Source organism: Mus caroli, chromosome 7, assembly GCF_900094665.2.
Source record: "Mus caroli chromosome 7, CAROLI_EIJ_v1.1, whole genome shotgun sequence".
Lineage (NCBI taxonomy): Eukaryota > Metazoa > Chordata > Mammalia > Rodentia > Muridae > Mus > Mus caroli.
Window position 1 is genome coordinate 95,398,174 of NC_034576.1, and position 20,987 is coordinate 95,419,160.

The 20,987-nt window shown below is 40.4% G+C and overlaps 1 protein-coding gene across 7 annotated transcripts in view; it reads left to right on the top strand.

The window, feature by feature from the left end:
* Positions 1-20,987, top strand: part of Dlg2 (discs large MAGUK scaffold protein 2) — a 1,891,758-nt gene that overhangs the window by 1,855,900 nt on the left and 14,871 nt on the right. For 4 of the 7 annotated variants that reach the window (XM_029479404.1, XM_021169152.2, XM_021169151.2 and 1 more), the window contains 4 exons: positions 3,968-4,067; positions 14,470-14,520; positions 15,333-15,434; positions 17,748-17,920. In XM_029479404.1, the coding sequence (XP_029335264.1) occupies positions 3,968-4,067; positions 14,470-14,520; positions 15,333-15,434; positions 17,748-17,920 (426 nt within the window). Of the gene's footprint in view, positions 1-3,967; positions 4,068-4,830; positions 4,877-14,469; positions 14,521-15,332; positions 15,435-17,747; positions 17,921-20,987 lie in introns of all 7 variants that reach the window. The other 3 variants (XM_021169155.2, XM_029479406.1, XM_021169158.2) reach the window with 1 other exon arrangement.

A 20,987-nucleotide genomic window follows, 5' to 3' on the forward strand; every position in this document is an offset into this window, starting at 1 on the left:
AAGTTTAAACTCCAACAGAGTGCACCATTACTCACAAAGGTGACATTAGGAAACTACAGAAACTGGGTAATTAGCAGATAAGAGGAAAACAACAGCAATGAGTCCCTCATTGTCAGGTTTCCTGGATACAAAGGATAAACACGTGCCAAGCATCTCCAAGAACATAGGGATTAAGTGAGAGAAGAGGGGATTTGAGTTTTTGCTTTCTTCCTTATGAATAATGCATTTTATATTATGCCAAAGCTTACCAAAGCATTCTATGGTTGTGTGAAGCCAGGGAGTTTCATGCCAGTTGACCTACCAATCAGGGGACATCTGAGTGACACCAGTGTGATGCTGACATGAGTACTGTAATGTCTGTCACAACATGAAAGGTATTCACTTAACTGACACAAGACACAATCAGATCAACAGAAATATATGTAGATTTATATTTATGCATTCACTATGGACTACAAGAGTTGGAGAGCATCCAATTAAAAACATAACATATTTACAGCAAGTAGAGAAACATATTACATATCAGGAGAAACCTGCTATGATTGTTTCCTTTCAGGTTGGTGGTAGGATTCCTTTTTTTTACGTGAATTATATTCAGATATAATTTACATTAGTTATATGACCTTAAAGTACACACTTTTGTGTTCCCTGGTGGATTCATAGGATTATGTAACCATCACCACAATCTCATCTTTACCCTAAAGTAAATCCATGCCCATCAACTGTCACTTCCTACTCTCCATACCTCATTACCTAAGCTATATACAGCGTCTTAGTTATTAACCACTCTCTAACCATTTCTGTATTAACTAGCCACATGTAAGTAAACTGTTTTAGATTGCTATGTTTAATGTGTCTCATGGAAATTCATTTTTTTTTACAAATATCATAAGAATGAGAGTAGGTTTGAACCCTCAACTGCATGAATTACAAAAAGAGAAAGAGAGACAGACAGACAGACAGACAGAGGAGAGAGAGAATAACCAAAAGAGATATAATAGACTCTAGTAACATCTGGTGGCCTAAGCAATCACCAGGCACTAATGCCCAGAAATAACAGAGTATGTTGTATGATTTACAGTAGTCAATTGCTTATGATTTTAAGTACAAACATGAAGGAGGCAAGTCTTGCAGAAATTGGTACTCACAAGAACAGTGACATTAGCAGCCAATTGAATTCTTGACTTCAAGGCTCACCATTCGAGCAGCTCTGGACACATTCAGGGATAGTGATGAGGCAGGCTTTATAAAAGTAGCCAATAGGTCTACACATGTGATGCCTTAAAACTAAGCTTGTAATTCAGTGCTCAATAGATTCAAATTTTTGCTTAGAATTCCTTCCTATGCCAACTTACCCCATGCCACATTTGATTGGTGTTTTCAAATTTTCTAATCATGTTTTCTCCTTGAAAACAATACATGGGGATGGAAGACACTATAATGTAGACAAGACAGTAATGATCAAGTACAATTGATACTAGAGCTGGAACTCAGCCTTTACTTTAGAGCCATGTGTTATAGAAATACCAAAAGTGCTCATTTATTATGTTCACCCAGCACTCATGGAGCAGATTCGTTCCTCTTCTCTATTAAAAGGAACAAGTACAGTGGAGACAAAGCACGGGTACTATATGTGTCTAGAAAAATAAAGAATATCCTCATAAACCATATATAATCTGTCATAAGTCAAAATGTTTAAACCCCCTAAGTGCCTTGAAATCTGTGTGAGCTAGAATGGTGATTTGACTTCATGTCCATACATGTAAGAAAGTGTGACCATGAAGGGGTTCAGTACCTTCCATGTTATGTAGGAAGGAATCAAAGTGTGTTTGCTTGTAATACTGTACTATAATTTTACTTCTGGGGTATCACGTATTTTCTGTCCTTTTAAAAAGTGTGCTGTTCAGTATTATTATGTTTGATCAGAGAACTCATGATACACAACATTTTCATACTTGGGAAATGTTAACACGTTACATTCCTTGCTTTAAAACATGAAAGAATTAATCAAAGGCAACACCTTTTCATTTCCCTTTGACCCATGAGACCATTTAAGTGATGTGGTTTGCATGCAACACCTCTTTGGGTCCCAGAAGCCTCTGCATTCTCCATCTGTGTGTGTCTGTCTACACCCAGGCTTCTCTCCTCTTGGCACCGTTTTGTATTTGCATGAGAATTCATCATTGTTTTGCATGGAAAGTCCTCTGTAATGTTGAAGAGAAGTGTCTAACACATTACATCACATGCCATTAATTCTTACATGATATTTTTCTTTTACTTTCAGTTACTGGAGTTTAAATATGCTTGAAATGTAAAAGTAGCATGACACTGGAGTGATGCAAGAATCGGCAATGTTCCTTTAAGGAAACAGGGGGCACTTCCCAAGCCTTGTCTGTGGCTGCCAGGTCTCAATTACAAGTTATGAGAAACTTCATTAAATACAGGTGCTGTCAGCAGACTTAAGTTCCAAGAAAGCAGTGCTTTAAAATGAAATATAAACCTTTTCCTGATCTGGCATAAAATTAAGCTCCTCTGACCTTGGTGAAAGACATTTCAGTGTGTCAGTGTCTTCTGAATTAACATGATCAGAGGAGCACAGATTTTTTTTATTTGTTTATTTATTTATTTATTTATTTATTTATTTATTTTGGTTGTTATATACATAACTATACAGAACTACACCCCACCAATGGGACAAAATGCTCATCTCTCAAACAAGTCCTAATTTGCTCCAAGATGTCACCTCTCTGACTCTCTGTTTTTTCCCACAAGTGGCCAATGCTATCCCTGGGTTAAAATACCCCCTTTCACATTGTCGTTGGCAATTCCATTTAAAACCTGTGCAACCAAGAAAACTTGTTCGGTGGAGATTTTTTTTCTAGTGTTTTTCAGCACCTAAAAGATTCAAATCATTCAAGTATGGATGTTAATCAGACTGGTGGGACATTTTTGAAACATTATAGGATAGGAAATTAATACGACATTTCACAACAAACAACCCATTTATGTCCCAACAGTCAACATGTAATCAATTAAATTATCTTTAAAAATTCTACTGAACTAGCATGTGCTAGCTAATCAATTGAGTGAACAGATTTTAATAACTATAGTATATATATTTTATTTTTAATCTAGCCCTCTTTAAACTAATAGACAGCTTGTACTTTAATGATATTTGGTATTCATCCTTATATTTTTCTCCCTTACCAAAATGTAGATGAGTGACTGTCATTTCTCCCATTCTTGGGTGACTACCAAGTAAATACCATGTTAGCAGCTTCCCACTGATTGCCTGCTGGCTGTCACCATCAAATTTTGATACTAGCGTTGGACTCAGCCTCTCTGTGCTTCTCAGTCTAGTCTGTAATAAGCATGTGAGGCTAGATTATCTTTTGAATTAAAATATTACACTATAATTACCATGTATCATAAATCTATATGATTCCTTTCACACTTTTAATTAAATCCAAGCTGAAGTAATTCAAATTTAATATTAAGTCACCTGGACAATGAGAAAAAAAATATTTTTCCTATCGTCATTTTATGTCTGACTGTGTTAAAGCAAAAATTGTATAGTATTATGTTTTGATACCGCTTCACGTGCTCTGGACATCTAAGAAGGGCATTGACTTACAGATGAAGATTCCGAAGTTCAGAGAGACTCGGTTACTGGTCATGAAGTTAAACTAGGGTAAAGAGCCTGGATCTCCCACTGTAGGACATTTCTGTTACCACCCATCTATAAAGTCCATTGTGACTGTAAAACCATGTTCCCCATGTGTCATTATCAAGACTTGGCACTCCTTGAAAATCAAGTCTGCCTTTCGCCTCCTCCAGCACCTTTGCAGAGTGTTCGCTTGCGTCACTACAGCTCTCTGTGCTTTTACAAACTAGTTGTTTTGTCAGCATGAGTGTGACAACAATTAGACGTCCCCTGTTTTTGCCCCATGCCTTTTCTCCTTCACAGTCATTCAATGACAAGCGTAAAAAGAGCTTCATCTTTTCACGAAAATTCCCATTCTACAAGAACAAGGAGCAGAGTGAGCAGGAAACCAGTGATCCTGAACGTAAGTAGATTCTCGAAGATAATGTCACATGCAACACAAGAAAAAAAAAAATCTTCCAGGGCAACACTCATCACAGGCTCTCCCACACCACACACCTAGGCAAACAACATGGCAGGCAGGCAGGCAGGTTTTACTACTGTGACCAGTGTTTAACTGCAGTCTGGATCCTTCCCTTCTAGGGCTGTGTTTTGCACAAAGAACTAAAAAGGGCCTTGACAAAGCTGGGGCTCCAATCCCAGCCAGCGTTTCTTTGTGACCAGAAATGGACTTAACTTGATCATGCAACTCCCTAAGGCTTGAGACAATTTCTTCTCTGCCTTGACATATTGGATTACATCACCACATATGTATTTTTGTCTTGAGTTCAAGCTTGGTACATCTGTACCCTCTTACCCTCTGGGAAGCCATTCAATACAGGCTGAGATGGGAGCTTGTACTGGTGGATGCAGAATTTGTTCTGAAATTTGGAGTGAGGACATTCTTTGACAGTGAAAAATATTCCATTCACTGATTTTTTTTAATATCCCTTTCCACAATCTCTGGCTTCCCTTTTGAGTTGACTTACAAGTAAAAATTTCCTTTTATTTCTCAGCTCAGGGAGTTTGGGGTAAACGTTATTTCTGAAGGTAAGAGGCTAGGATCCAGACTGCTTGGGCAACACGGTCTGTCATGGTAGTATCCATTTCAATTCCACTGACTTCTGCCTTCCTCTTCCGTGGCTGTTCTTCCTCTCTCATTGCTCTCTCTGGGGACTTCCATGCAGGACATCCCCGGATTAGGTGACGACGGTTATGGAACAAAGACTCTGAGTAAGTTTCCAGGAATGGTCACTGTTAACTTTTCTTTTCCTTTCCTTTCCTTTTGAGTTTGGCTTTTGTTCCTTTTCTTGAGGGCCTTTCATTCCTAGCATGCACACGATACGAGTTTCATTTGTTACTTAGCTGTGAATGCTCCTACAAAATAATTTTCAGTCATTTTGTTCTGCATGTCAGCATTTAAAAGCGAAGTGTGTCAGGCGGTCTAATCCTGCTGCATTTAGTGCCTCCCCTTTCTGACCGTGTGACAATGGCCGGCATGGTCTGGATGCCTGTCATGGCATTGCTTGCTCAGCCACCAACTACGTCTCATAGAGCAAGAGACCATGCTGCAAAGAAAGGGTGAGCTAAGTGTTCTAGAATGGCAAAGTAGAAATATACTCTATGTTGTTTCTTCTGGCTTTCAACAGTGAAAAGATGTAATGACCTTGCCTGATTCTATGGCTGAGCTATACTTGGCTACTAATAAAGGAGCTCTTTTCTAGTCAAAAGCAACATGCATTCTCAAAAAAGTAGATATTAAGCTATCCAAGCCTTAATTCTTTGTTATTAACTTGACTGATTTCTTTTTCTCTGACTTGCAGTGGTCCTGCTTGAACCGTTTGTATGATAGTTTTAGCTAAATAGTAATGCCTTTTCCTATCAATGAGTTACCAGCTGCATTATGCTGTCAGGGCTTCATCTGGTAGTACAACATGAGAAATAAGATATATTAGACCTTTACATTTTCAATGTATTCATGTCTTTGGTCTATGTCTCGTTGCATTTAGCAATTAAGAACAGGTTTCTATGTCTCAAAATCCTATACTGTGATTATGCTTTTCTTTAACTCTAACCCCACTCTAGAAGCACCAGTGGAATAAGAACAGAATGTTGTATTTTTGCAAATGTATCACATATTCAATTTCGCATTGCTTGTCTTAATGTAATACGGTAGATATTTTTAGTTGTTCATCTCATTTTATAAAGCAAACCACCATTGACTTGGATTTCACATTGAAGGGCTGTTTACATAAGCCTGTGCATTTTCAATAGCTGTTTATATAAGCCTTGCGGTGATGCCTGCCTTTCAGGGTTCACGTTTTGACTCTTACTGGCCTGTTTTAGACATAGAGCTGTAGAAAACAAAATCTGGTTGAGTGCTGCTCTCCTTAAAGATGAAAACTTTATCTTTGAAATATTATGGAGAATGTGATATGAAATGTATATATCCATTTTAGCATCATCTGGATGGCATCAAGCACCACTGGGGGTGGGGGGCGGGGGCGGGGGACTTACACACTTTCAATTTGGAAGGGAAAGGGATTGTTTTAGCATATTGCTAACAAAAAATACATAATGCCTTATTGAATCCAGAATGTCCAGATTTTTGCTTACTTTTTAAAAACTGAACAGATTTAATTAATGGGAAAAAAATCAGGTACATCCTACATCACAGTTTCAAAGTAGGTAAGATAAGAATGTCAGCAAAGGTGCCCTCCATTACCAATACACAATCTCACTGTGTACTCAGTGAGAGGGAACAGCCTTTCATGGGTTCATACCATACCCTAGCCCATGAGTCCTTGGACTTGTTAAATGTGTGTCCAAATTAACAGCACAGCTCTAGCCATAAAGCCACACAGAGAGGAATGGTTTGTGTTATAGAACCAATCCCCTCAGCAATATATATATATATGCATTTTAAAGCACTTTTTTGCTGTTAAGAGAATAATGTATCTTCTCTCCTCTTTCTTAAATATTGCCAAATAGTTGAAAGTCAAGTAGTCGCATATATATCATGTGACATATATATAATGTGACATATGCAACTCATAAGTTACACACGACCAACTCGTCAGCTGAACAACAATATACATATCTCTGTTATATTAACCAAGTCCTTTAGGAGGAATTAAACATAACTCATGCCAGATCCTGCACTGGGTATCAGACCCACTTATCTTGTGTCTGCTCCATGCTCCCAGAATGTAATCGCTATTCCAGCAAGGATTATAGAATAAAACCTAAGTCATGAAACATTTCCCAGGGACTTACTGCTTCCTCCCATATTTTCTACTCACTGAAGCAGGAAAGAGTTTCAAGAATTCCTTTTAGATCTGAGGATTTGCTTGCAAAGTATTTAAATAGAAAATGAAATTGAAGGGACTTCAAGGATCAGCTGGTAAATGCAGTCTCCCTTCAAAATAATTAGGGCTAAAACTGAGACCCAGAAAATCACTTACATGGCAGTGGACACACTCTGTCCTTCCCAATACCACTCTATGGATGTGGTATATTATTTATAGTAAGAATATCACTTGGGTTGCTACTGTTTGATAATGAGAGGTACTTTTTTTTTTCTAAGAAACAGCGGTTTCATGTAAACTGGCAATAAAGTTTTCATCTTTCTCTTATCTGGATTCTCTTAGTGCAATCTCTTCTGCAGCCTTTCACTTGCCTTTGCTTACATTTCCAGTAGCTTTGCATGGGTGTGTCCTTTCCGTTCTGGCTGCTCTCTGACGCTTGATCCTTCTTTAATTTGCTGTGCTGTCCTTGCAGAACACGTCTCTTCTAATGCCAGCGATAGCGAAAGTAGCTGCCGTAAGTTACTGCTTGGGCTTGTGGTTCTTTTCTTTGCAGTTGCCCCCATCGCCTGTGGTAGTCATTTCGCTGCCTTTTTTTTTTTCCTTGTCATCCTTCTCTGAAGCAAATGGCTTGAAACAAAATCAGCATTTGATGTGGAAAGATACAAATGACACGGGCAACACCCGTGAACCCTAACATGATGTATGCACACAGGCTCAGATTTTCTAATACCAATTCCAACCTCAACTGGTTGACACTCCCACGGTGGATGATTTTGACACCCAATCAGCTGAAATCAATGTAATCTCCCTGGAGGAGAGAAAGTCATGATTCCGATCCTCCTCCTTTTGCTTTTTCCCTTCTCCTGGAACAGAAATATTTCTAACGTACGGTGTTCTGTTAAATCGGATGTCTTCTGTATCCGTTTCTCCTTGATTAATGTTTTAAGACACCTAGCATATCTTTGTGTCTAACCTTATCTGAGGAATGGTTGGGAAGTTGATCAAAATACTTCATCTAATGCTGAAAGAATTTTTTAAAACTTTTTAGGTCACTAAACATAGCTGGAAAAGGTAGGTAACTACTTTAAAATGTTCTCTGGTCACCTCAAGCCATTTGCTTAGTATAGGAAAACACTCACCAAATAACAAGCACATTCTTCTACTCAACTCTCACTGTTTCCTGCTGCCTAGTGACCGGTCTTTGGTGACTAATACAAGTACCTACTACCACTGGGGTCCTTATGTCTTTAATATTAACTTGCAATCCTTAGCAAAATGGGTTACCCAAAAAAAAAAAACAAAAACAAAAACAAAAACGGTTGACAAGGTTATCAGAAAACTGCAGGCTCAATACATGAGCCAAAGAAATAAATACCAATGTAGAAATTGGTATTGTCTTCTGCTTGAATACTAATTGAAAAGTAGAAGTGTTCGGGGCATCTCTGTCCCAGCCCGGCTATAGTAGGATGTATTATAAAACCATGCCTTTCGAGAGAGAGTGCTGATACATACATGTGATCTGGAGTTGGAGGAGGGCTTTGAAGGAGCCTGGTGGCCAGCAGAAAACATATACACTAGAGACAGATGTCAGGTAATGATAGGGAAAAGGAAGCGGACATGGACCAAAGACTGAAATGACAAACTTGCAGCAAGCTGCCCAGGCAGAATATTAAAGTTGCATAATTGTCATATTGATGAAGGTGTTATTAAGAGAGAAAATTCCCTAAGTCTCAATGATGGAAGGGTTCAGAGTTCTGTGTTCAACATGGCTACAATCTTCCTACTCTTATGGTTAACCCAACGTTCGGATAAAGAAAATTGCCTTTCCCGTTTCTCATTGTTGTTTGGTTGGTTTTTTGTTTTTTGTTTTTTGTTTTTTGGTTTTTTTTGCCTTCCCCGTTTCTCATTGTTGGTTGGTTGGGTTTTTTTTTTTTTTTTTTTTTTTTTTCAGAAACCAGCCAGGAAAAAAAAGGTCAAAAATTATTTCAATGATTCCATAAACCACTCCTGATTTTTCATGGGGAGAAATGTGACTTACTGATTTGGTTTTATGAAGACCACTAACACTAATCTCCTTGGTTTTCAATTTTCAAGGACTTTGCTCCCATTCAGCACACAGCCATAGAAAAAGAGAATATCATCCCTTGCTCTTCCCTCCTCTTTCTGGGGTGTACCTACAGTCACTACCTTCTCTTTGGGAAATTACAGTTTTAGAATTTTTTTTTCAGAACCACTAAGTCGTAGAATTTAAGATTTAGGTCCCATCGTCAAGCTGTTGCAGGCGACGTGCCACAATGACACCAATCATATTTTACTCTCCCAAATTATAGCTGCACACAAATATTCATTGAGGGAATGAAGGATATAATTCTATACCCCTTAAACTAACTGTGAGAAGAGAGTTGCAGTTGAAATCATTATGTTAGTAAGGCAGATGTGTGCCTACCAGCCTCCACTTCTAAAACGTAATTCAGACGTCTGCTCCCCCTAATCAAGCAACATCATTATACCCAGCATGTCAAATTACAGATGGTATTGCTTTGGCATGCGAGTTTCCCTCCAAAGTTAAAAGGAACAGTCAGGGCTTCAATTGGCAGCTTCTGCATGAAAGGATACCTTTCACAGCACTATAAAAGCCAATGTGAAAATTGATCAAGCCTGGATCTCAGTGCGCATGTCCTGGGAGAGGGAGTTCAATCCATGAACGGGAATGGCACTCCGGGACAAGCAGTGCAACAGCACTGCTTCCAGACAGGACATGACCTGTGTGCTACACTTTGGAAAGAAGAACGCTTGTCAAAAGGAAGAGAGGAACTTCCTGTAAGGGGCAGTGCCAGGACAAAAAGACAGGTGGGGCCAAGACATGTGTCCAAGAAAGAGGCAACTTTGACATCAAGATCGGCTGTATTTTTCTACTGAATTTCCCGCTTTTGCTATAATGGAGACTATCTTTATGTCTCATAAATAGACATACAAACAATTATGGGAAGACTCTTTGCCAATATGAAAACTGTTCCATCTGGAGACAGCATAGCTTTATGAAAACTGGGTGATACAAAATTGTCCAAGGCTACTGTAGTGCACAGTACACAAAGCCCCATTTGCACTGTGTTCTGGAGACACAGCTCTGCACATGCATGTCTACAAGCCTCCACTTCTAAAACATAATTCAGACACCTGCTGTGCCAAATCATGCATTACTTTTCCAAGTAAAACTAGATTGAGTAGCAGCTAAAATGTTAATTAACATGCATATTGATTAATTATACAAATACAACTTCAAAACCTTAACTATTGGATAGTTCCCTATTTCTGTCTACCGATAAAATAGTAAAGTTACGGCTCATGGTTTTGTACATGCCTTCTGTATACACCTTCCAATTGTCCTTGTATTTGGAGGCAATCAATACCAACTGGGAATTATCAGCACCAGGCAAATCTCTACAGCTAGTGTCCCCCCTTCACAAAGCTCCATCAAGCTCTTTACACAAAATGGATGTATGCGAGTTGAAGATCATCCTTCTTGCCCATCGGTATTCATCAGTTAAGTTAGGATATTCCAAATGAGGATCTTGAGGAAATGGCCTGAGTGTAGTGTCTGAGATGAGGAGACCCCAGACTTCTCTGCAAAGGTTGGTAACCCTGACCCCCATACTTTCTATGCTACTCTACTTTTCACAAGTATTGCCCATAGCTGCCTTTAGTTCTTTCATCCTGGTTATCTCGTTTAACTACTGTGATGACACTATTACTAGAGAGGTCTTACCTTGACAGCCTACTTTGTGCAGGAGGCACCTAGAGCCTTAGAGATTGTATCTCACCAGTAAGCGGTAACCCTGAAGTCTGTTATTCTGACTCCCATGCACTCTTTATCCTATGGTTTATAAAAGCTCAGCTTCTTGCTGTGCAAGCCAATACTTTGCAAACACTCTGTGCTACTCACCAGATAATTAAGGCAAAAGCTGCTTCCAGTGTTACCTATATACTAAGCCTGAGTTTAAGGGCTTTCTCATGACTGAGTAATTTAATCTTCTGACTATCCTGTGGAGACACTGAGCTAACAAATGGATGTAAATCAAGATGCCAACGGTAGCCAATTGGAAATAGCTGCTTGAAGAGTTGTATAGAGGAGCTAGAGAGATAGCTCCTCAGCTAATACTGGCTCTTCTTCCAGAAGATCTAAGTTTGATTCCCAGTACACACATGGAGACTTGCAACTGTCTGTAACTCTAGTTCCAAGAGGACCCAATGCCCTTTTTTGGCCTCCACAGGCACCAGGCCTGCAAGGAGGCAAAACACCCAGACCAGTAAAAGAAGAAAAAATAATGAGTAAAAATGTTTGTAGCCACACTTCAGACAGTGACTGCTGTATGATTTCCCACTGAGGGCACAGAATGGAGGAATGCCACCACATGCTACATATTTGCCACCCTAACATGTCCTGGTGCTAAGATTCTCAGATTCTGGGAAGCAGACTGATTCTTGATAGCCATCCGGTGGCTTCTTAAGTGCTAAGAAGTTAGTTTAGAATGTTATACACAACATTAAGAGCCCCAGCCCCAGCCCCAGTCCCAGCCCCCTCTTTGATTTCTTGTTTTCAAAACCTCAGAACAGGAGCTTCTTTTTTCTCTCTCAGGAAAGAGGACTAAGGTCTTGCTCTAGCCGTGCATCGCTGCAGCAGGCTCCTGATTCACACACACTCCCAGGATTGTGCAGAGTTCTGTTAGAAAGCAGCTCTGCCAAGTGTCTGACAGCTGCAAACCCACAGCCTGTGCTGTTTGCCACTGCCAACCACAAAGTTGCCAAAACAAGACCGAGAATAGTCTGTACCTTTTGCCAGCTGTTATCCTAACTGCCAAACTCTTGTGAGGAGAGAGAGAGAGGGAGAGAGAGAGAGAGAGAACCTAACTAAGGATGACTGATGATTACGGAGATGTTATACCAACAGAGGATATGAGAAAGCAGAAGCGCTGGTATTTACAGGTGGACCTGGACCTCTTCAGGCCTCTTGATGACTCTACCTTCTTTTGTGGCCCATGCCCTTTGTTCACTGACTCTAGTGAGTCCCAGGGAAAAATCTACATCTCCCGCCCTCCTGAGAGTGTATGATATACTCAACAGAGAAAAACAAATGTGGATTTAAATCTTGTCTTTGCCACTTAGTAGCTGAGCGAATGGGCCTCACTAAAGGCTTGAACCTCAGCTTCTCCATCTATAAAATGGGTCACCAGAGTACCAACTACCCAAGAAATTTTGTGGAAACAAGAAGCCAGTGATGGGAAAGCAAAGGCCCTCAAGAATGGCATGGAGACATGCACTTTTTTCTCTCTTCATTGCTAGCTTCCGATGCACACACAGTGCATGCTTGCACAGGGCCATAACAATCACAGAGAATGACATGATACTCCCTGGCAGCACTACTGCTTGGAATGAAAACCAGTTCCCTCCATAAGAAGCATACCACAAAGCCGAGGACAAATAATTCTCTCATGAAAGAAAAGCTGTGCTTGTCCCGGTTTTCTGAACCACACGTGACACAGACTGACATCAGATGTCACTTAAGATTTGTGTCCGGAAGATCCCATTGGGGTGATCTGCAGCATGACTGGAAAAAAAGATCCAAACAGAAGCGTGACGTGTTGCGGTTATTTAGAGGAAACTGTATTTCCCAAAGTGAAGGGATTGTATTCACAGACACGCAGAGCAGAACCTTTCCCTGCACTCATTACTCATCTTGTTTTTCACAACGGAAATCACAGAGTGAGTTCTCTGTCATCTTTAAGCGCTGGAATCACAGTGATGGATGGGACTGTGCCTTTGTGCTCTGACCAATGTAGAGGTCAGACTCTGACAATGACCACCTGACACCTGAAGCTTTATCTCACTATTAGGACTCTGATGATAGTTCCCAAGCCTTCCCTATAAAGTTGGAGTCTGTTGCCACCATTAAGGACCCATGCTACTCTCACTCCAACCTTTTCTCTGTACATTTTTCCACCCATCTTGTGAATTGCGATGGATCTCCAGATCAGAAGACTGGGGCTTTAGCATCAGTCTTTTTTTTTCCCCATCTAAACTCTGATTTTGTGTAGTTTAATTTAGTTGCAGGGAATCATTCTTTCTCAGAATACACAAAATCCTGAATGGTCCCACACCAGCTCCCTTTTCTCAGACTTAAGGATGCCTCCTAAGCATTTCTAGGGCAAGTGTGGGCATGTGCCATTTAGGAAAGACTTTGAGTCTTATTGTACCTTCAGGATATAGGGTGGCCTAGCAGGGCCAATCCCAACAGCAAGTTCTCTTCAAGGTAGATGTAAAGAATGACTTAGGTTGGCAGCCATTTCTTACCACTACCAAGGCTCCAGTAACATATAATAACTACCTAAGTCACCTGCAGGTATCTAAGCCATCCATGCAGTTACCACCTTTTATGAAAACAGCTCGCTTTCCCCTGGTGCTGAAGCTATGAAAGAGAGACTCCTATTGGCAGACTAAGTATGTCTGGGATGGTCAACCTATAGACTCTGTAGTACAGTATAAAGCAATGAGATTCACTGTCTTTTGGCCTTGGACAAGACAATCTCCCACCCCAAACCTCCTCCAACAGATACTGAATTGTTTTCAATATCCCTAACCTATCCTCACACCAAGGTTGTTCAACACTAAACCTAATACAAATATAGGAGCAGAACATCTGGGATTTGCAGCCGAGCTGAGACAACCCCTGACCAACTAGTTGATCTAGTGTATAAATTTGATTTAAAACTATTGCCAAAGTTGACTCAAGGTCAACCCTGAAGCACAGGACATGCAAGGAATCCTAGAAAAGCATTGCTGCCCTTAGTTCCCGTCCTGAAGCTTCAAGACAAGTAGCAGCGATCCTAACAGTCTAGGACACACTTCTCAAGTTGGAGCAAAGACCAGGACTGGAAGCAGGGTCTCCCACTTGCTAAGCTCATGCTCTGCCCCACAGCTATAGCCTCAGTGTCCTCTGTTTGAATCTAATTTAACTGACCTAGGACAGCTTGCTGGTGACTCCGTGTTAGACTAAACCTNTAGCATCCTGTAATAATACTCTGACAAAGTTTCTATGTCTTAAATGAAATAGACACTTGCTTTTGGACCACATGCTTAGAAAAATAAAATAGGAGATTAATTAAAAGAATCAGAAATTCTAACAAAGTAGCTTGAAAATTATTGGATGGACCCATTGCTAAGTGGCTTTATTCATAATACTTGGTGTGGAGGCATTGCACTCCATTTCTAATGTCAGATAAAAAGCACTCTCTTCATTGCCTCACTGCAGAGGGCTAGCAGCCCGTTATCACACAGTTACAACTGTGCGATAACTAGACACCAGAGTTTTATGAAGATGGAGGGAATTTTGAATGGTTCAAGGAGAGAGCACAAGAAAACTTAACCCTCAACTGTGCATTTCCTGTGTTTTGAAGCAGGAACTGTAGCTGTCACGGTGGCTGGTCATTTGTCAATTGTAATTTTCCTTTCTTTTCTTCTCAGGAGGACAAGAAGATCTCATTCTTTCCTATGAACCTGTCACGAGGCAGGAAAGTAAGTTTCCTGGCATGCCCATGTTCCCGATTTCCAGGCTATGACAGGTGACACCAAACTCCGCTTAATACTCAGATGCAGGCTCAGCAACTGCTCCCTGGTAGACAGAACAGTCCTTCGGTGGTCTCAATAAGAAGGCACATATTCAAATCACTTAAGGACCTAAGCTGGAGGAGTGGCTGGGAAGAGCTCAGGGCAGCTGCTGCCAGCCCAGTTTCCCTAGCAGAGCTCAGAGGCAGGCCACCTGCAGACTGCCTCAGGAGTCTGAGTCTGTCTCTCTGGAGACATTCATACAGAGGCTGATGGTGACCTATAGAGATGTTACAGAGAAAATTGAAGCATCAGCTGGGGAGTTACACCAAATTGACTAAAATACCTTCTAAAACACAAAAGAATCAGGAAGCCCCCAATGAGTACAGACCCATGAAGTGTCTCTACTAGTAACAATGGCTGAAAACCTGGTTGTTTTGTTTTGTTTTTTTCTCCTAGGTTCCCTAAATCTAGGTTTTTTGACTTAGAGTTAAAATCTGTAAGCAGAAAAACTCCTAAACCTTTTCATTGGCAGCTGCTGTAGCTGCTTTATTCTCTGTTAGTCAATTCCAGAAAGCAGCAGAGTCAACATGCTGAGGGCTAAACATGCATTTCTGTATGCAGGGCTTTATGGGTAATTTACCCCAGGTTAAGGCCTTAGCACATCTTGGTTGCTGGCAGTTTGCCATGAAGAATCACTTCTGCAGAAGTGCAGGACTGCATCCACATTGCAGGGTTTTAAATCTCCCTCCTCAACTGCATTTTCCTTTCTCTGTCTACAGTAAACTACACCCGGCCAGTGATTATCCTGGGCCCCATGAAGGATCGAATCAATGATGACTTGATATCTGAATTTCCTGATAAATTTGGCTCCTGTGTGCCTCGTAAGTATCGCTTTTCTCTTCTGTGGGCTAGAGCTGGAATCCTTGGTGGATGATCAAATATAATCCTTCCCTTTCAAGAAGAATCTCTGGTGTGATTCGTATGTCATCAGTTACCCATTATCTGAACACTGGACTTGGTGGATCCGCCCAGCTCTTTTCATCTAGGCTGTCACACATATTGTTTTCTGTTGATAAGGACTGACCTCCATCCCCAGACAGAAGATAAGACATCCTGAAATCTCTCCTAACACTTAAAACAAACAACAAGCTATTTATAAGCCTCTGAGTTCTCCGAGATTGGTTGAAATGCCACTGTAGCATCTGTAGGAGTAATAAGAAGCAAAATTGAAATTGAAACCAGACATTGAAATTGTCTCTGAATGACTTAATACAAAGTGTCAGTCCTTAAGCCAAGCAGTTTTGCTCTCGTGTGTTTTCATAGTACCAGGTTATCAAGGATTTTATATATTATATATTTATAATATATTATATAGTGTATATTAATATTATGTATAATATATAATATGTATCATCTTCAGGTGGGAAGGGCTAAGGGAAAGCTTGTTCGCAGCATCTGCCCAGCTGAGCTGCCACTCTGGAGAGAACTAAATGAGAGGAACGCAAACCTTATTACACTTCCCCCTGTGCCCTGCACACACATTCCGTTTTCTTTTTCCATTTTTCTTTCATCAATTGCACCGTTCTATGGTAATAAATACATATTGATTATACAGAATTTTTTTAAAAGTTAGCCAAGAAGCTGAAAAAATACATAATCCCACTTAATACCCAGAAATAAAATCATTCTTCTTTTCAGTACATTTTCATGTATTTAAATCTTTAAATCTAAGATGTTATATAATGACTAAAAGTAATTATAGTCACAAAAAAATGTATAGACCTTTTAAATGTCCTTTCCTTTTTAATATAGTGGGCTAGGATAAAATATAATTATGTGTTATAAATCACTATAGTGAATATATTTATTTACCTTTTGATCAATTTTAAGATAAATATTTAGAAAAAAACTGATTTGAAGGTTGGGTATATATTCTTTTTAAAGCTATATAGCATGTTAGAGAAAAGACTGAAGGAGCTGATGGGGCTTGCCACCCCATAAGAACAACAACAATATCAACCAACCAGACACCCCAGAGCTCCCAGGGACTAAACCACCAACCAAGGAGTACCCATGGAGGGAGCCATGGCTCCAGCTGCATATGTAGCAGAGGATAGCTTTGTCAGGCATCAATGGGAGGAGAGGGCATTGGTCTTTCAAAGATTCAATGCCCCAGTGTAGGGAAATTTGAGGACAGGGAGGCAGGAGTGGGTGGGTGCGTGGGGAAATACCCTCATAGAAGCAGGGGGAGGGGGGATGGGATAGGGAGTTTCTGGGGGTGAATCTGGGAAACATTTGAAATGTAAATAAAATGTCCAATAAAAAAGAAGCTATGTAGCTATTTCCCCTTTATCTTAACAGAATATTAACATGAAATTGTTAGATTTGCTGACTTTTGGTCCCACCTGAACTATGACTCTCTTAGTCTACATAAATGTAAGCCCCTAAACATATTCATAATCTTATGTCACATTTTCTTGTGTCTTTCATAATCTAATTTGTTCTGTGTATTGTAGTGTTATATATTTTGAGGCAGTGGTTATTTGGAGACAGGATCTCAGTATGTGGTCTCTGCTGGTCTGGAACTCCCGACCTTCTTGCTTCTGAATCCTTCAGAGTGATAGAGTCACATGAGTGTCAGTTCACCCTTGGGTGTGGTGCTGTCCTGATGAGAGTCTGGATTGTGTTATCTTCCTTTACAGAGTATTTTGTTTGTAGAAAGCAATAATGTACTGACAGATCAGCTTGTTGTACTTGCAACTTGCTTTTAGAGCTGTGAAGACAGGCCTCAAGCCTTCTGATATGTGGCTCTTTGTCCTACTCCAAATGCCCAATTTTATATGAATGGCAGTATCTTCTAATACTGAGAGGCCTCTGGACTCTCCACTTAGACACAGCATTGAGGGAAAGAGGAAGGATAAAGATTTGCCCTCACATGGTTCTCATCCCTTATAATTACAGCTGTGCTTCGTCTGCTGACACCCGAAACAAGTTAGCTCTTGTATTTTGTCCTGTTAGATCATTGCTTATCTAGGATGGTAAGACTGTGACTCATTGCTATGGCATGGACCATCACATTGCATATGACATATATCCATGTATCTGTGATGAAGGACGAGTGGAGACAATACTACCTGGAAAACCGGTCGGAATTCTAACTGTGTCTCACTTTTCATCGTTTCTTCTTTTTAAAGATACTACGAGGCCAAAGCGTGACTACGAAGTCGACGGCAGAGACTATCACTTTGTCATTTCTAGAGAACAAATGGAGAAAGATATCCAAGAGCACAAATTCATAGAAGCTGGCCAGTACAATGACAATTTATACGGAACCAGTGTGCAGTCTGTGAGATTTGTAGCAGAAAGGGTACGTTTGCCGATCCTCTTACGACTCACCGAAAGATTTCTGGTAGCACACTGCTTTGGTCATTGCTCCTTCTTCATTGCAAATTAACATCCATGCAGAGACTTACCTTAAAGAACTGTCATTAATCTTTAAATTAAATATAATATTCTGGCTGACTTGCAGATGAAAGGAACAGAGGACAGTGATTAACCAAAAACAGTTAACACCGGCAGATTATGGGGAACTGGCTTGTTCCTGCCTCACTCTCCGACTCATGTTAATAAGACTGACTATGCTGGATATGCTGAGGGCTTTTTCTTTTTCCTCTGAAAACTTAGAATTGTCATGGTGGAAGGAAGCTTGATGAGAGAAGGTCTTGTTCCCAGAAAATTTGACTTTGAAGGGGCATTGATACAGCAGTTTCCTTCTTCTTGACAATAGCAGAAGTATGGAAAAGAGGGGAATAATGAAGGGAGTCTAGGATAGGAACCCACTTTTCCTGTGCCTTTAAGATCTTCCCATACATAGAGCCTATCTCCTAGAGCGACGTATGAATACTCCATAGGAGGAAAACAATTGTCTGCTGTTTGACTCAGTGTGGCCCCTCCTTTCGATGTTACCTGCCTTTTGCTATACTGACGAATTAAGCAACTCACTTCCTCCACAGAGACCCAACATAGTAGATATATAGTTCTGTTTTTAAGATGAGTGGGGTGAGAGCAAACTGGAAATCAGAAAGAAAGAAGAGACGCATGGAAGATTGATAGACCTGGGACAACAGCATGAAAGAAAACAAGACATTTTTACCAAGAGCATCTCCAAAGCCAGGGTGTGCAGGGGGTTGGGGGGAGAGGGGTGCGGGGAGGGTGTCCTCCAGGCAGGAGAAAGAGATAAAAAGAGCTGCTCAGCAAACCCTGCAGTGTAGATGCTGGCAATTCTACCTCCTGGAAAATTCCTTTTAGATAAACAACCTGAGATCTGTACAGTAGCCTTGTTTTGGAAAAGGATTTTCTACCTTTCCCCAAAAGACATCTAACATGCCAGACCCAGGAGCCACCTAGGGGAAAGAGTTTCTGTATGAATTTGGACTCCTCTTGAAGTCAGAAAGTCTTTTTTTTCTCCTTTCTTGAAACCCCAACATTCATCCACTCTACCAGGGTAGGAGTAGCTGCCTTGTGAATTCAGTTTAACCCAGCAGAGTGGCTGTGTCCTAAGCCTCCTGAATAACCCACACTGCAAGTAATGGGTATTAAGGCATAGGCAGGGAGTAGATTGGTTCTCTCATTAGGAGATGTCCTGTATCATGTGTGGCTTCATGCAAGTGCCAGGACTAAAGGCAGGCACTAAGTGGTGCTTGAAAACTTCTGATGTAGCTGTCAATTTGCCCATAGGCAACCAAGGGTAGGAGCATCAAAGCAAAACCTTTGTCCAAAGATGTCCCGCTCATCCTCATTCCTAGGTGGGCACTAGAGCTGAAAAAGAAAAACAACAACCACAGCCTCAGCTGTGCCATCATCAACACTGGCTAAGGTCCTGCTCCTGGGCAGACACCATGACTTACACAGAAGCAAAGAGCACCATGACTCCTGCTTCTGCCTTCATGCACGCTCGTCACTTTGCTACCCGCCCCTATACCTTGTCAAGACTGGCAGGGAACAGCAGCAAGGAGGATTGTTTGCATTCTGCTGTCCCCCTCTCTCCATGCAGCACCTGGGGTCATATGACTGGTCAGTGGAAAAATGATTTAGAATCTCATTACCAGAGAACCAGAAATGTCCCAGATCTTTGCTAGAAATAACATCGTCAATACCAGAGGAAACACCTATTGCTAACCAGGCAAAAACTCATATACATAAAATAATTTTTTAAACTTAAAAAAAATTGCAGTCAATAGCCTCAACAACTGATTAGGTCAAACAGATAACGATTATATAAATAGTAAGACATGGTTTGTTTGTTTTTTGTTTTTTGCCCCAGTCAAACAAAAAATAAGATAAAGCACAGAAGATGGGAGGGAGCTTCAGGTTACAGAAGAAAACTATACATAAGTGGCTTTTAGGGCCCCAAAATAAGTATGACCAAAATACAATCTTACTGCAGAACATTGTAAACAGGATACCAAAAGTACAAAACAATTTTTTAAGCTGCTAGAAAAATGGCAAGATGATTATCATAGACTAACAGCAGATTTCTAAACAAAAATTCTATTGTGTAACAAGGAACACAGTGAGATGGCCCAAGTTGGAAGACAAAAAACTGTACCTAGCAAGATTAGCCTTTAAAAATTAAAGAGAACTGGATACTCAGCAGAAGCAGGAAACATGGAGGTATTCATGACTGTTAGCCTTCACAGAAGCCAAAAAAGGATAAAAGCAAAACCTAAGCCAGGTGTGCTGATGCCTGCTGTAACCTCAGCATTTCAGAGCTATTGAAAGTTCCAGGACAGCCTGGACCACAAATCAAGACTCTACATGGGGAGAGGCTAGGTAAAGAAAGACAAAGAACATCACTATATAGTACTTAAGGGAGTAATTCAAGAAGAATATATAAAGATTGTACATCTACATGCAACTAATGTCAGAGGGCTCACTTTTATAAGCCTGGCTCTGAAATAGTGGCAGTAGAGACATGAGTGAGGCTCAACTACAATAGCAGTTAGAGATGTAAAGTCAGGCTCTAATACAGTAGTAGTAGAGATATCAACACCCTACTTCCATCAATGGAATAAGATCATCCAGACCAAAAAGGAAAAACAAAATCAATGGAGTTAAACTATATTATTAGTCAAATTGATAGAACAGACATTCACAAAACAATTCTACTCAAATTCAAAGACATTGAAATGTTACTCTGGATGTGTCATGAAAATGAAGAACACTAGAAGCAAACATTAAAAGAAATTTTATAAATGAAGACAGGATTGACTCCAGAAAAACATGTAAATATCCCCCTAAAGTAATTGAAGTTAACAATGCAACAAACCAAGGATATAACAAAGGAAAGGAAAGGAAAGGAAAGGAAAGGAAAGGAAAGGAAAGGAAAGGAAAGGAAAGGAAAGGAAAGGAAAGGAAAGGAAAGGAAAGGAAAG